Below are 16838 nucleotides of genomic sequence, written 5' to 3'. Positions count from 1 at the left end.
GTATAGCCTTAAATGTACATATAGGATGATACAAAGCGAGAAATCAGTGCTGGAGAAGACAAATACAAATGATCTTACTATTTTCCAACATATGCAGTGAAATGAAGGGAATGGTCAGCCGTTTCTTTAGATGTTTACCCCTTAATCATAGGGTAGTTGGGTCATAAGGAAGAAGAAGAACTTAGGTACAAATGTTCAGCTTTTGTAAGGGAGCATCACTCATTAAATGTTTATGTAATTGAGGTTATCAAAAGAAGATTAAAGATGAGGAGTGGTTTCCGCATTGTCCATGTTACCTTCTGTTGCTCACAAACACACACCTAGACTGGCCTTTCTGGACAGTGGACCACCCTTTATAGACTTCCTCCATGAAGTTCTATTGAACTCATTCCGGAGGGTCTGTTCAAACCATCCAGCATCTACCAACCATCTATCCTGTGTAACCTGCTGTGGGCAATTCCAAGTTGAACCAACCAACCTCCAAAGTGTGGTTTGGGGGGAGGTCTAGGCAGTGGGGTGGAATGCTCAGAGTTAAGGTTGGCAGGATAAACATGACATGCCTGGGGGCATATTACTGAAGGTTTGTAAGCGGGGAAACGACAAGCATGACCACAACTCCAGGGACATGGTATCAAGAGACGCTTACCTTCTTGTGTCCTGAAGTCATCCTCGGCAAAGATGTTATAGTCGCCACAGAGCCCACAGGTCTTGTTGAAGTATCTGTCTGACAGCAGGACTTGAAAGTTGCCACTGCCGTCAATTCTGGCCACAAAGCCGTAGGCCTCACTGGACAGCTTGTAGGATCCAGCCTCGGTCTCCAGGTACAGCCCGTTGGAGGCATAGGGCATAGAGATGCTGGAGGGACAAGAATGAGCTCTGGAAGCCTGCTTCTCATGCGTTTCCTGGGTGTCCCTCCCACCTTTCAACCCCAAATCCATGCTCCAGTGTTGGGACCTTGGTGCAAAGTCGCTGAGGGCCTAGACCGGGAGTCGGGACACAGGGCTCCCCCCGCCAAGCCCTGCCACTCGCTTTCCCTGGGCACATTTACTTCCTCTCTCGGGGGCCCAGCTCCCTCAGCTGAAAAAACAAGGGGTTGCAAGAGGGATCCCTAGGGTCCTTTTTTTTTTTTTAAGATTTTATTTATTGGGCGCCTGGGTGGCTCAGTTGGTTAAGCGACTGCCTTCGGCTCAGGTCATGATCCTGGAGTCCCTGGATCGAGTCCCGCATCGGGCTCCCTGCTCGGCAGGGAGTCTGCTTCTCCCTCTCCCACTCCCCCTGCTTGTGTTCCCTCTCTCGCTGTGTCTTTCTCTGTCAAATAAATAAATAAAAAAATAAAAAAAAAGATTTTATTTATTTATTAGAGAAGGAGAGTGCAGAGTGAGACAGAGAGCACAAGCAGGGGGAGCGGCAGAGGGAGAGGGAGAAGCAGGCTCCCCACTAAGCAGGGAGCCCGATACAGGGCTCGATCCCAAGACCCCAGGATCATGACCTGAGCCAAGGCAGACACTTAAGCAACTGAGACACCCAGGAGAACTCCCTACCCCGAGTCCTATCTTTTTTAACTCGGACATTCCAGACATTCCAGGCTTCTGACTTACTTTTGGGTCCCCTGCAGCGCAGTACCATTGACAAACAAATGGATGCCAAAAAATTCTCCGAGATACACGGAGAGGCTCACTCTCTTGCCATTTTGGAAGCCCCCTGAAAGAGAAAAGAGTCAGTGTCAGTGATTATTACCAAGACAGGACATTTATTTCTAATCATCTTATGTACATCACAAATCTCATCTCTGTGGAAAACTCCCCCCACCCCAAGGACTTAAATGGGCAATAAAAATCTTCCGGAAAATATCATTTACTCACTCATTTTTCCATTCATCTAAAAATATTTATTGAAGCCTTCTGGATACATAGCCCACTAACAGTCTCTTCTATTTCTCAAAAGAAAACTATAAAAGCATGACCCCTTCTTCTGGGAGCTTACAATCTTTTTTTTGTTTTTAAGATTTTATCCATCTATTTGACAGAGAGAGAGAAAAGGAGTGTACAAGCAGGGGGAGCAGCAGGCAGAGGGAGAAGCAGGCTCCCCGCTGAGCTGGGAGCCCGATGAGGGGCTCGATCCCAGGACCCTGGGATCATGACCTGAGCCAAAGGCAGACACTTAACTGACTGAGCCACCCAGGCACCCCTGGGAGCTTACACTCTAAGATAAGCAGGCAACAATTGACCATACTGTAAGGCGGCACATAAAAGCAACATTGTGAGTTATCTGTAATAGGTACCCTAGGATAGAGTTCTGTAAAATGTTCTCTTAGGACAGCCCAAACCAGAATCCCTGGGCTCTTTGTTTAAAATGGAGATTCCTGGGGTGCCTGGGCGGCTTAGTCTGTTAAGCGTCTGCCTTCAGCTCAGGTCATGATCCCGGGGTCCTGGGAGTCCTGGGATCGAGCCCCACATGGGGCTCCTTGCTTGGCAGGGAGCCTGCTTCTCCCTCTGCCTGCTGCTTCCCCTGCTTGTGCTCTCTCTCTTTCTCTCTCTCTCTGTCTCTGACAAATAAATAATCTTTTTTTATAAAATAAAATAAAATGGAGAGTCATGAGTTCTGTTTCAGGTTACTGAATTTGATGCTCTGGGAGGCCTTTAGAGATCCTGCTGGCAAAGTGCCTCAGCCCACGTGAGAAACTCAGGAAGGAGGAGATAAATGATCAATATTGCCATGAGAGATCTGTGAATAGGCAAACACATGAGAAAATCATCTCTGAACAAGGGTTCAGTTGTGAGGGGCAAACACAGAGGCCAGGGTGGGGGCAGTGACCTGAAAGCAGGAAAACAAGCAGGAGCCCCAGTTGCTGCAGCACCATGGAGACTAATCCCATCCTCTCCAAAGATTCTGACTGGCCACGGGAGGTGAAGGAGTCAGAAGGAACCATGCGGAGCCCGAGTCTCCAGCCTCAGAGACCCAGAAGTTGCTGAAAATAGGGAAGATGAAAGGCAGCAGTGCACATGCAGATGGAAGATGCTGGAGAAAAGGGGGTCAAAGATGGGGCTCAGTGACTGAGGGATCCTGCAGAAATGGGGCAAAGGACCCAGGCCGAAAGGTTAACCTTGAAAATGAGGAAATATTCCCTCTCCTAGAAGAGTGTGGGCTCCAGCTGCTCAGCAAAAGAAGAGGTAAGAATGTCTGTGGAACTGGGGTGCCTGGGTGGCTAGTCGGTTGAGAGTCTGCCTTCAGCTCAGGTCATGATCCCAGGGTCCTGGGATTGAGCCCGCATCTGGCTCCCTGCTCAGCGGGGAGCCTGCTTCTCCCTCTCCCCCTGCTTGTGCTTGCTCTCTCTCTCTCTCTCTCTCTCAGCTGCCATGGCTTGGGCCACTGACAAAGTCAGAGAGGAGTTCCCCAGCTGAGGCCTGAGCTGGACCGAGCTGCTAGAGGACAGCAACGAGCTATGGCGCGCACGCACGCGCGCACGCGCGCACGTACGCATGTGCCAAGCAGAAAATGTAGTCGCTTCTGGTGAGATTTCAGTCACACGTAAAAAACTGGCCCGTTCTAAGAATAGCTTCCTGAATGATCCACTCTTAGCAGCTCAGGGGCCCCCAGGAAAGGCCCACAGACCACCCACAGCACACAAACCACAGTCTGCAGAGCTCTGGACCAACACTGTCAGGAGGAAAACGAGACACCAACCACATTAAAGGAGTTTTTGTCCTGTTTGCCTGAGGAGCTTGCCTGCTCTGCATTTGCACTTAGAACAGTTTTGCAGCAAGCAAATCTTTAAACAGTTAAGCAAACTTTCTGACGGCAGGAAATTAGCCAAAGAAAAACAAACACAACCACATAGATAGGTGATCAGACAAACAGAATTAAACATTAATGGTAGAATCTGAGTGGTGGGCATATGCGTGTTCGCTGTCTTATTCTTTGAACGTTTCTGAATACTTGGACATTTCCGCAGTAAAATCTTGAAAAAAAACAAGCAAATGGGACAGTCTGGTGACCACCTCCAGTTGGCAGTCCCTCCCCGGAGCCTTCCGTGCCTCTGGGCCTTCGCAGCTCCTCTCCTGGCCTGTTCTGGAGCTGAGCCTACCCATGCACAGCTCCATCACCCAGGCACAGTTCCATTCACCACCTGCCTGTGGGAAAGGGTGGACGATGAGCCCAAGAAGTCGGGGGCTCTGGTCCCTTATGACCACAGAACCTGTCTCCTCATCAACACAATTTTCCTTGCCATCATGCCCAATGTCACAGAGCATACAGAGGGGTGGTCCTGTCCCTGCCTCACTGGGTAACTCAACCAGTATGTTGCCTCTGAGCCAAAGGCATCTCCTTCCTGGAAACAAGAGGAATCCCTGTGCTCCTCTCCTTGCAGAATCTCCCACCCTCTCATGGGGATTCAAAAGGGCTCTGGAGAACGAGTCAGCCAGGGAGAATGTGGTTGGAGGGTGGGTAGGGAACGTTCTCGATGCAATCAGGGAGCTTGGGGTAGGCCACCACCCTGCAGCTGCAGATCTGCAGCTCTTCAGAGCTTTTGGGGATATAGAATCACCCAAATGGTCGCTTGCTCCACGGAGGGCAGGTGCAGTGGGAAAGCCAGAGCTCACTACCCCAGTAAGGGTGATAGGCTCCCACTGTGTGGGGATGCATGGGAGCCCCCACCCTTTGCAAGTAAATAATGAAAGCAGCCTGACCCCACAGACCATGGGACTTGGGTCCACCCAGGTGGCTACACTTGGGGTAACGTGCCCATTGTCACAGAGCCAGTGAGTGGTGAGAGAGTCAGGACTCAGACCAGGTGCTGGTTTAAGTATTTGAAGAGCTGGCTCTGTGTGCCCGGGGAGGGATCAGCATTAGTAAGCCAGGGAGCACCTGCTGAGCAGAGACTGTGTGAGGCAGAGCCCTGTCAGGGGAGGTGGGGCTGGCTGCCCAGGATCTTCACTTGTCCAGCGACCCGGGGGGAGCTGGGATTGGGACCCTTGTTGAGGACTGAACTGCGAGGAGCCTACGGGATTCCTGACACTGAACATCTGAAGGGGGCCCTAAGAGCAGTCACTCCACACCCAAAGCAGGAGGGCAGCAAGAAGATTTTTGAAAGTGTGCCCTGAAGAAGACTTCAATACAGAAAAACACACCGTGGGGGCACCTGGCTGGCACAGTTGGAAGAGCATGTGACTCTTGATCTTGGGGTCGTGGGTTCGAGCCCCGTGTTGGGTGTAAGAGTTTACTTAAAAATAAAAATCTTTAATACAGTGGCTAACTGAATATGATAAAAATAAATAAAAAATAAATAAATAAATAAAAATCTTTAAAAAAAGAGAGAGAAAGAAAGAAAAACACCATGGCAGTGAGAAGGCTCTTGGGGATGGTCTAAACAGGTGGCTTTAAAACATTTTTACCCAGGAAGCGGAATAAAAACACAGTTGACTTCATGACGCAGTATGCATACACTCACACATTTCATATCACTTACCCTTCCCGTGTGCCATGCACTCTGACACCTTCTAAGGTTTTCTATTCTATTCCATTTAATTTCTTTAAATGCTGGTTACAGCCATTAATTTTAAATCCATACGTTGTGACTCAGTTTGAAAAACACTGATCTAGACTGACTCCACTTTGTAGATAGAGAAACTAAAGCCTAAGTTTACAACGTGGTTTGTCCACCCCAGCAATATTGACATTTGGGGCCAGACACTTCTTTTTTTTTTTTTAAGATTTTATTTATTTATTTGAGAGAGACAGAGACAGAGCATGAGCAATGGGGACAGGGGCAGAGGGAGAGGGAGAAGCCAACTCCCTGCTGAGCAGGGAGCCCGATGCAGGACTCGAACCCAAGATCCTGAGATCATGACCTGAGCCAAAGGCAGACGCTTAACCCGACTGAGCCACCCAGGTGCCCCCAGGCACTTTTTTGTAGTGGGGGCCTTCTAGCATATGGTAGGGTAATTAGCAGGACCCCTGACCTCCACCCCCTCCGTGCCAGTAGCATCCACCCCCAAGTTGTGACAATCCGAAATGTCTCAGATACTGCCAAATATCCTCTGGGAGAAAATCACCCAGGTTGAGAACCACTGGTTTATGCTGTTAACATGAGGCGGAGCCCATCCACAGGTTTTCTGACTTCAAGGCTAAATCTTTTGAAACACAAAGCTGCCTAATGGGGCATCTGAGTGCTCTGGATTCAGTTAACCATTAATGCAGGAGAGAATTCCAGATTAGCCTTACATTTTATTTGCTTCCTTCCCTCCCTGCAGAACTCAGGGGAGAATCCGATGATGGGCAGCCATTAGGAAGATGAGCCGTTAAAAATTGCCAGTGAGCCCAGGAGGGACTCCCACACTCCACAGATGCGCAGGGGTGCAACTTCCTATAACCGAGGGGAGATGATGGGCTGGGCGTCCACCGCAAGAGGCCAGAGCAAACCAGGGAAGTTCTCCCCATGGCTCTGTCTCTCACTTGGCCTCTTGAACTCAGTGACCGAGGGGGCTACTTGAGGGAAGAAGGCTTCCCCCCCGCATGTTGGAGGGGAAGCGTACTGGGGAGCAAGCTGGCAGCTGGAACCAGAGTCAGATCGGGGTGCTTTCCTGGACCTTAGAATGTGAAACTCACTAATGTGCATTTCTAACAAACACTCCACCTCCACTCCTATGATTCTGATGCAGGTGATCATCTTCCAAACCCGGAGAAACAGGGATCTGGTCTAATAGCACCATTTACTGACGTGGAAACTAAGGCTCCTCCGGATAAGTGACTCAGCACAGGTCCGCTTAGTCTACGGCTTTCTCTGGGCTGGCGCGGGAACTCCCACAGCTTGCCTGAGGAAGAGCGGTCTCTCTGAAGAGGGGGCACCAGGACTCCAGGGGTCTCTCCCCCTGGTGTCTGTGCCAATGGGCCAGGAGACCCGTAGCTCTGGCCTGCCTGGACCTGCCTGACCAAGAGCCAGGATGGAGGAAAGGGCCCCCCCTCCCCTTGCACCAGGTGGTCCTTCATGCTTAGACATAAACACTTTAGCCAGGATGTGAATAAGGTCCACAGGCACTCGAGAGGAATGGGAATTTGTGGTTTGGAAGCAAGGAAACAGGATGTCATTGGAGAACAATGGGGCAGAGGTGTATGGGAGGGGACACGGGCATGCACGTGGAAAGTGGAACTGCCATGTCCAGCAGCAGCGCTCAGCGGGGGTCTGCTTCTCCCTCTCCCTCTGCCCCCCCCCCCGCCCCGTACCCCCCCTTGCCCCCCCCTCTCCAATTAAAAAGATCTTTAAAAAAAAAAAAAGTGTAATGAACTCATAGGCTGCTTTAGGCCCATTACCTGCCAGAAAACTGCCCCCTGACAAATTGTTATAAGAACAACGACCCAGTGGGGGTAAGGGGAGGGTCCCACTGAAATGCTTTGAAACAGAGAGGCCTAATACAGCCGTGCAGTTTCTCCTTGGCCCCCGAAATCCCAAAAAGGATGGGCAGAAAAGGCCAGGCCTTGTACACAAACCCAAGCGATGCACCAGGGAAGGAGGACTAATGTCCCCATGACCTTGACAGAAACGGCCCCTCAGGACCCTGCAGCTCCTTGCCCGCCATGTTCACACCCAACAAGTGGACACCCTGTGTTAAGGCAGCTGCTTTCTATCACTAAGATGGGGGTAACCCTGCACTCCTGTCAATGATTTCTCTCCCTTGATCCTCACAGTGTCCCCATCTTAAAAATGAGGAAGGAGAAGTTGGGGACACAGGCACAGTTCCCTAAGGACACTCCGTGACCAGGGGGAGCCCAGATCGGCACACGGCTTTCTAACCACAAGTGTGGCTCTTTCTACACTTCCGTTTCCTGCTGGGGGCAGAGCGACCTCATGCTGGGCATGGAAAACAACCAGTCCCCGCAAGTGGATGAGCCCAGGGCTGGACAGGGCCAGCGGGGTCAGGGGGCTTCCTGGAGGAAGTGACAGTGACAGTCTGAGTTCCCCTGCCTGCGAGGCCTGCCCTGAGCGGGGAGGGGTCCAGAGTGGGGTGTAAGTGAGGGAAGGGGACTTGTCCAACATGATGCTTGCCTCCCTGAGCCCAGAAGATGCACTCTGGGCTTGGCCCCAAGATTTCATTACACATGTTTCAAATCCACCTCCAGGGTAAGGAGTCCACAGCTGGAGTCAAGACAGCAACCCCTAGTGTCTCCATAGGGTCCTCTGACCTGGAAAGTCCCCTGAAGCCCAAAGCTACAGGGAAGAGAGGGTGTCACTCTTCTTTCAAAATCTTTCTCCCATCACTCTTAACCGTCCATTCCCACTGACACCCCAAAGTCATCTTAGGGAGGGGGGTCTTAGGTAGGGGATCTATATGGAACCCCACTATGATTTTTTAAGATGCAAACAACTAAGTACACATAGAAAGATCAGTAGATGGTTTTAATGTCAATTTCCTGGTTGTGATAGTTGAGGATGGTTTTGTACAATGTTACCAACTGAGGGAAACTGGGTAAAGGCTACATAGATTTGTATTTTTTTTTTTTTACAACTGCATGTGAATCAATAATTAGCTGAAAATAAGAAGTTTAATTTAAAAAAAAAATAAGTAAATTTTGGATATTCTCTCCAGTAACTTTTGGGTTTCTTATGGAGATACAAGAGGCCGCTATGGGGTTTTTTTTTAATTGAGAAACAGAACAAAAAATAGAAAAAAGTTTTTGCCTTGTGATGAGAACTTTTAAGATCTGCTCTCTTAGATCTTGCCATTTGCAACGACGTGGATGGAACTGGAGGGTATTATGTTGAGTGAAATAAGTCAAACAGAGAAAGACATGTATCATATGATCTCACTGATATGAGGAATTCTTAATTGTAGGAAACTGAGGGTTGCTGGAGTGGGGGGTGGGGTGGGAGGGATGGGGTGGCTGGGTGATAGACACTGGGGAGGGTATGTGCTATGGTGAGCGCTGTGAATTGTGCAAGACTGTTGAATCACAGATCTGTACCTCTGAAACAAATAATGCAATATATGTTAAGAAAAAAAAAAAGAAGAAGAAGGTAGCGGGAGGGGAAGAATGAAGCGGGGGAAATCGGAGGGGTAGACGAACCATGAGAGCCGATGGACTCTGAAAAACAAACAGGGTTCTAGAGGGGAGGGGGGTGGGAGGATGGGTTAGCCTGGTGGTGGGTATTGAGGAGGGCACGTTCTGCATGGAGCACTGGGTGTTATGCACAAACAATGAATCATGGAACACTAATGATGTAATGATCTAAAACTAATGATGTAATGTATGGGGATTAACATAAGAATAAAAAAAAACTTAAAAAAAAAAAAAGATCTGCTCTCTTAGAAACTTTCAAACACACCATAGAGCAGTGTTAGCTATAATCACCATGTCGTACATCCCATCTTTAGGACTTATCTGTCTTATAAACGGAAGTTTGTACTTTGTGACCACCTGCCTCTGATAACCGCAAATCTGATCTCTTTTTCTAAGAGTGTGGGTCTTGTTTTGTTTTTTTTTTCTTTTCTTTTCTTTTGTAGATTCCACAAGTAAGTGAAATCATCCGGTATTTGTCTTTCTCTGTCTGACTTATTTCATTTAGAATAATGCCCTCGAGGTCCATCCATGTTGTTGTAAATGCACTATGCTTTTTAAGGTAGAGAAACCCACTTAAAAGCATAGTGCATATGTTGTTGTAAATGCACTATGCTTTTTAAGGTAGAGAAACCCACTTAAAATAAACATTGGGGCCACCTGAGGCAGGAGGTCATCAGCCTTCAGCCTCCCAGGGAAGGTGCAGGGGTACTTTTTCTCTGCAACTGCTCTCCCAAGTCACTCCCCAGCTGCTGCCTCTGAAGCAAGAGGGGTCCCCAAGTTCAGTGTTCAGAATGGCTTCCTCCGTTTGTCATGCCCTGGGGATGTCTGTGGTCCTCTTTACCCCCTGCCTGGTTATCATGGCCAAGACCACCCTACCTCTCGCCTTTCTCCCTTTCTGGATCGTTTTGGCAAAGTAGCAATTCCTTCTTCATCCTTTCAGCTGCACAAGACTCTACAGTAGCTCCTCACTGCTGTTGAGTCGGGAGACAAACTCCCCCATCGGGCTCTCAGCCTCACCCCATGACCCAGCCTTACTGCCCACTACTCCCCAGCCCCATGCTTCTCAAAGTTTGGTCCCCAAACCAGCAGCCACAGCAGCACCTGGGAACTTACTAGAAATGAGCCTTGCGGCCCCACTCCAGATCCACTGACTCAGAAACTGGCAATGGAGCCCGAGCAACCTGTTTCGAAGCAGCCCTCCTGGCCATCCTGAGGCAGATGCTTCTAGAACCATTGTGCCAGCCACACTGACCTCCCCACTGGGCTGCACTCCCTCCAGCATGTTCCCTGTGCCCAGGTTGTCCCCGCTGCATGCAGCCCCTGCCCTGTCCTCTCTGCCCAACCAAAACCCCTCCCCCAAGGCTCCTCACAGGCCATGCTTTTCACAAAACTGACTCTTCAGTACAACACAGCACTGTGCTTTGTTAATCCCCACCTCACCCCCAACTTCGGTGCTGCCAGAGACCCCAGTGAGCCAAGCACCAGGAAACAAAGATGAGTGAGACATGGTCCATGCCCTTGGGGGCTCACAGAGGAGGAGGAAAATGGCAGCCTAGTGAAACTCAGTCCGCTGAAGTCACACCGAGACAGGGTTCCAGCAGAGGCAGGGCAGGCGGTGAAGGCATAAGGAGCCTCCCAGTTACGACAACTGTCAGCCCATGCAGCTCCCAGACAGCATGGCCCCGCACTGAGCCCCGAGGGCTGCATCCAGCCTTGGAGCCTGGTGGAGTGACGGCCCCAAGAGCCCCACTGCCTGCATCTCGATAGGGGTCTGGGTGTTGACAAAATCTCTCCTTGACCAAACCTGAATCAGGCTCCTCCAAGCCCTCCTCTGAATTAGGCCCCCAACTTAGGCTCTGTCCTGGGTCTGATTGGTTGAGTTCAGCAAGAATCTTGTGGGGTCAAAAGATACAAATGTAGGGATCTGAAGGGGTACGTGCACCCCGATGTTTATAGCAGCAATGTCCACAATAGCCAAACTGTGGAAAGAGCCAAGATGTCCATCGACAGATGAATGGATAAAGAAGATGTGGTATATATATATACAATGGAATATTACGCAGCCATCAAAAGGAATGAGATCTTGCCATTTGCAACGACGTGGATGGAACTGGAGGGTGTTATGCTGAGCGAAATAAGTCAATCAGAGGGCGCCTGGGTGGCTCAGTTGGTTAAGCGACTGCCTTCGGCTCAGGTCATGATCCTGGAGTCCCTGGATCAAGTCCCGCATCGGGCTCCCTGCTCGGCAGGGAGTCTGCTTCTCCCTCTGACCCTCCCCCCTCTCAGGTGCTCTCTCTCTCATTCTCTCTCTCAAATAAATAAATAAATAAATAAATAAATAAATAAATAAATCTTTAGAAATAAGTCAATCAGAAAAAGACATATATCATATGACCTCACTGATATGAGGAATTCTTAATCTCAGGAAACAAACTGAGGGTTGCTGGAGTGGTGGGGGGTGGGAGGGATGGGGTGGCTGGCTGATAGACATTCGGGAGGGTATGTGCTATGGTGAGTGCTGTGAATTGTGTAAGACTGATGAATCGCAGACCTGTACCTCTGGAACAAATAATACATTATATGTTAAAAAAAAAAAGAAGAAGAAAATAGCAGGAGGGGAAGAATGAAGGGGTGGAAATCAGAGGGGGAGACAAACCATGAGAGACGATGGACTCTGAAAAACAAACTGAGGGTTCTAGAGGGGAGGGGGGTGGGGGATGGGTTAGCCTGGTGATGGGTATTAAAGAGGGCACGTTCTGCATGGAGCACTGGGTGTTATACGCAAACAATGAATCATGGAACACTACATGAAAAACGAATGATGTAATGTATGGTGATTAACATAACAATAAAAATTTTTTTTTAAAAATAATCTTGTGGGGTCAGTTTATCGAAAATCCCCCATCCTCAATATCTGACCAATTCCTCACACTCCTCCCTCAATGTCTTATCACCCTGGCCTGCCTTCAGCAAGAACCCTGTCAAGTGGGCTTAGCCGGATGTTATCCCTGATGTGTTGCCCTCGGTAATTTTCCATCCACTGACCCCCACCCGGCTCATTGGCTATAAATCCCCACTTGGCCTTTTGATATTTGGCATGAAGCCCCATGTTTCTCCCCTACTACAAGCTTATCCCCCCACCATGGCCGTGGTCCCTCTTGAAAAAAGCCTTCCTGACTGTCTTTGCCAAGTGTCATGAAAAATTGTGCTTTAACAATGTGGGTCTGCCCATTGCCACGCCATCTCCTCGAGGCTGCGAACCCCGTCTTTGCGAGGTTTTGTAGCATCCTCGCTCACACATCACACACATCTGACTCATTCTCAGAGTGTGAAGGTCACCGAACCACATCTCCCATCACCGCCTCCAGCCCCCCTCCCAGCCTTGGAGAGCGCCCTCTCTCCTTAGTGCAGAGGAACGTTCCCGCATCCTGACAAGCCCGGGATCACAATCCAGCTGGACCTTTTATTAACTGTCAACCCTTGGCAGGATCATACCAACTCCTTGGGCTCAGCTCTTCATTTGTAAAACGGGGTGGCTACGCCCATATGCACATCTCAGAGCCACTGTGGGGCACAGAGATAAATACCAGCAAAATACCAGCACTCCTCCAAGAGCACACGAGGTGCTCAACATCCGCTAGGTACCCTGAATTCCACCAAGAACATAGCAACGGCCCCTCCCATTTGCCAGGAGCTCTGTGTGTTACAAAGCGTCTTCTGGTTCATCATTTCTCTTGATAGAGTGCTGCCTGGACCCAGAGCAATGCACACAACCGCTGGAAAAGCATGAAGACTCTCTCCACCCCATCAGGCTCCCAAGAGAGAGACCTGGAGGGGGTGGGCAGCTTCTTGGTCACGGAAAGGCCATTCCCATCCATGCTTCCCCAGGAATCTGTAAGCTCAGGCACTGTCATAAGAATACCCCCACAACCCCCACCTGCACTGGGGTTGAGCTTAGCTCGCACATGCTCTGAATCCCTCCCTTCAGTGCCCCGGACTCACCGATAAGTGAGAAGGAATGTTTCTGGCAGTCCCCAGCCAGGAGGTAACTGCAATCTCCCGCAAAGCTGTACATGCTCTCATCAAAGGTGTTGATGAAGTCGCCTCCAAAGAGGCTGCATCGGGCCATCGATGACCTGCCAACAGTCCCTTTTGTACAAAGGGTCCCTGGAGGGAGAGACTACAGGTGAGCAGAGCTAGGACCGTCAGCCCAAACCACTCCAGCCTTGTAGAAATGAGCCTGTGGCTGATAAAAATTTGACTGTAGAGAAGGACTTTCCATCCTAAACAAGGCTCAAGTTGTTGCTTTTGGACCTCAAAAATGACCCAGGACTCATAGAAATAATAGAGGGACAGCTTTTCAGGATATCTGTTTGTTTTAGTGACATTTACTTACTGATTTAAAATGTAATACGTGCTTATCAGAGAAAATTTGGAGAATACAGAAGAAAAATACAAACAGGGTAAAATCATCTGTAAGCAACATTCAGCAATAGTTAGAGTCAGCATTTTGGTTTTATCTTTCTGTTCTATTTCACAGCATATGTACAATTATAGATTTTTTATGAATTTGTGATCATCCAATACAAACTATTTATAACCTATTTCTCAATGTATTATAAAGAATTTATCGTACCATTGTGTATACTTGCAAAACATGATTTGTAATGACTATATGTTGCATCTAAATGTATACAGTATAACCTCCTACTATTAGGTTCTTAGCATTTTTCCAAATTTTTTAATATATAAATAGATTGCAAGGAGCAACCTTATGCATTAATATACTGGTATATCTTGAACAGTTTACATTCAAACAAATTAACCTGTGTGTCCAACACATAGAATCTAGGAAGCCTTAGCTTCTCGAGAGCCATATGCTAACTCCCAGGAGACCCTCCTGCCACCTTCCCATTGTGTGTGTGTCTGTGTGTATGTGTGTGTGTGGTCAGATGGGGCACCACAGTAGTAAATTTCTAGTGGTAAAGTTCTAGTAAAACTTCTACTAAGTTTTCTGGGTCCACTGGCTTAGGACCCACCTAGTAGGAAGATGTAGAGTGTATGAAAAATGTGCATTTCCCCCCAGACTACACTGTGAGCAGCAGGCTGGATGTTGCTGGCCAGAGTGGTCTAAGTGGGGACAAGCCAGGGCCAGAAAAAGGTCCCTCTTGCCATTCACAGACTCAGTATCTCAGCAAGGGAAGGTAGGCCATGAAGTCCAGTGAAAGAGTAGTAGCCTGAGACCCAGGAGAACTGACCTCTGATCTTTGCTTTATGTGACTTTGGAGCATTTGTTTTTCCCCTCTGACCGTCAGTCTCTTCGTCTGTACTCTGAGAGGTTCAACTAGATGACCTCTGCAGTCTCTACCCAATTCTTGGATTCCTTCTTCCCCATCCTGCAGCCCCATCGCAGACGACTGCTCTGGGCGGCCCTTGTGCTTCTTAATCGTCCAATCAGATTGGCATTTGCAGGTACCTGCTCCTTGAGGAATACAAGCCAGGGGCAGGGGGCTCTGAAGAAGCTTTACAAGGGGTATGAACCGGTCACTCTGGCGGGCCCAACACAAGCCTAACATGGGACTGGGCACACAGGTGAGCTCCAGACACACCCGCTGATTCCTGAAAGGGAGTTTTTCCAAATGACCCTGAGGCAGGAGTAAAGAATGGAAGCAGTTTGGTACCTACCTGGCAAGGTGAGGGCCAGAGCCAGCAGCACGCTCGCAAGTCTGGCAGGAATCATCTGCAGAGAAGCAGGGGAAATGATCACTGATCACTGCCCTCACAGATAGCTACGGGTATGCGCTACGGTCCATGTGCGAAGTGGGAAGAACTTATTTTTTTTTTAAAGCAAGAGAAAAGATTGATCCTCACTGGCCCCTGTTTGCCTTGAACATGGAGTGCTGGTCCCCAAAAAAAGTTCCCGGCCAGGACCAGGCCCAAGAGTAACAATCACTGTGAGCCAGACCCCAAGTGCCCTTCCCCAAACAGCCGTCCCAGAGCCCAGGCAGAGGAGGAAAGTTCTGCTTTCTCCTCTATATGCCTCCAGGCCAGCCTGGCACCCCTGCACCAGCTAGGAGCTGACATGCACCCAATTCCCCCCTGCCTCTTCATCTTTCCATGCCTGGCAGCAAACTGGGGAGAAGGAGCTATTGTATGCTTCTGTTCCTATCACAGGCACCCAGACTTCGAGAATGCTCGACAGCCACGTTTGCTGGTCAGTCCCCAGCACTACACCATGAGCACCTGGCATAGTGACAGCCCCCAGGAGCTGCTCAGGCAATGAGCTGATGAATGGACGGGAGTTCAGTAGCCCCAGGCCAGGGCAAGGCTCCCCACAGTGTGCACCCCTCCAGAGAGTGACAATTGACTCTGGCTGGAGAGCACACCCCAATCCCTTACAGCCCCTCTCCTCTTGAAAACATTGTTAAATAGGAACAGAATCTATCACCTGAGATTCCCTGGGGGTGACTCCTTTCCTGCCCAATGCCTCATCCAACCCAGGAGAGACAAACCCAATCTGTCATATATCCGCGGGAGGGACACTTCAGTGTCAGATATGGCCACATCTCGGTCTCAGAGCAGGTGACCCTCTACAAGCTCCCAACACTCAGGTACATCAGGCTGCTCCCAGAACACAGCCAGAGGTGAGGGCAAAACTCACTGCAGGCTCGCCTCGTCAAGTATTACACGCAGAAAAGCCAGGCGTGAACAGAAGCAGCCACAGGACTCCCCAGTGACAAGTGGAGAGCAGGCCTTCGGATGGTCCCTGGCTTTAAGTCACCCTCCAAACGAGTCCTTCTAGCCCTGGGGCAGAGGGCCACCCCCTTCCCCAGGGGCAGGGAGCCATCCTGATCTTCCTCCCGCAACAGAGCCAGCCCTGCTCCCGAAAGACCAGACCTTTCCCTGCAAGCGGGGGCAGCAGGTATCTCCAGGGTCCGTTGGGAAGCTCAGCACCGCACAACGGTGCCGCCCGCCTAGGCCATGCTCCCGGGCAGCCGAGGCCGAAGGGACCGCCGCAGCTCTGGGCTGTCTTGCTGCTAAGTGACCCAGGGGCTGCACTCCTGCGGCCAGGGGAAGATAGAGCCCAAGTCGTGACGTCCACCAACCCCCCTCCTTTCCCACCACAATAGCCCTGAGCTGCCCCAGCAGGGGATTGGCCTCCTGTTAATGACCACAAGGAAACAATGAGCGGAAATGGTATTAGGAATACCTCCAGGCCGATAAGGCTTTGAAGAGTTTGGTGGGAGACCTCGCAAGGCTGCCATAATGAGCTGCCTTGCCCTCCCCGCGCCCCCCAACCCACAGCCCGGGTCCTCCCCACAACGGAGGGGATGACCGGGAATGCTGGTTGTCCCCAGGCAGGCTGGTCCAGGCCAGGGAAGAGCCCAGACCTGATCAACACAGCCTCTGGATCCGGCTGCCAAGGCCAGACACCGGCGAAGTTTGGAAAAAACACCTCAACCTGAGCCAAATGAGCCGCTGTGTTCGGAGAAAGAAGAGAACGGATGCTTCCTGTGCACGCTAAGGTATGAATGATGCAGGCCTGGCCCCGACAACAGGCCCTTTGAATCCTGGCTAGCGGTCACGGACAAGCTAGATGAGGGGCCTGCTCCCAAGCCCAGGCCTTTGTAAAATGATGGCCGGGGCGGTTCCATTCTCGGCCTCCCCGGGGACACTCCTCCACCCACAGCTGGTGCCTGACCCGGCCCTGACCTCACACACCATGCACACACACCACACACATCACACACACCACACACACTACAAACATCCACACACATCCACAC

At 50.1% G+C, this 16838-nt stretch overlaps 1 protein-coding gene across 1 annotated transcript in view; it reads right to left on the bottom strand.

The window, feature by feature from the left end:
- VWF (von Willebrand factor) overlaps positions 1-16004 on the bottom strand; it is a 124228-nt gene extending 108224 nt beyond the window's left edge. The window contains exons 1-5 of the mRNA XM_044915225.1: positions 15949-16004; positions 14737-14791; positions 13054-13218; positions 1599-1701; positions 647-855 (exon numbers count right to left, since the gene is read on the bottom strand). Coding sequence (XP_044771160.1) covers positions 647-855; positions 1599-1701; positions 13054-13218; positions 14737-14791 — 532 coding nt within the window. The 5' untranslated portion in view covers positions 15949-16004. The remainder of the gene's footprint in view (positions 1-646; positions 856-1598; positions 1702-13053; positions 13219-14736; positions 14792-15948) is intronic.
- Positions 16005-16838: the final 834 nt, after the last annotated feature.

Source organism: Neomonachus schauinslandi, chromosome 5 (genome assembly GCF_002201575.2).
Source record: "Neomonachus schauinslandi chromosome 5, ASM220157v2, whole genome shotgun sequence".
Taxonomy (NCBI): Eukaryota; Metazoa; Chordata; class Mammalia; order Carnivora; family Phocidae; genus Neomonachus; species Neomonachus schauinslandi.
The sequence above is the reverse complement of the archived record's forward strand: the minus strand, read 5'-3'. Positions and strand labels throughout refer to the sequence as shown.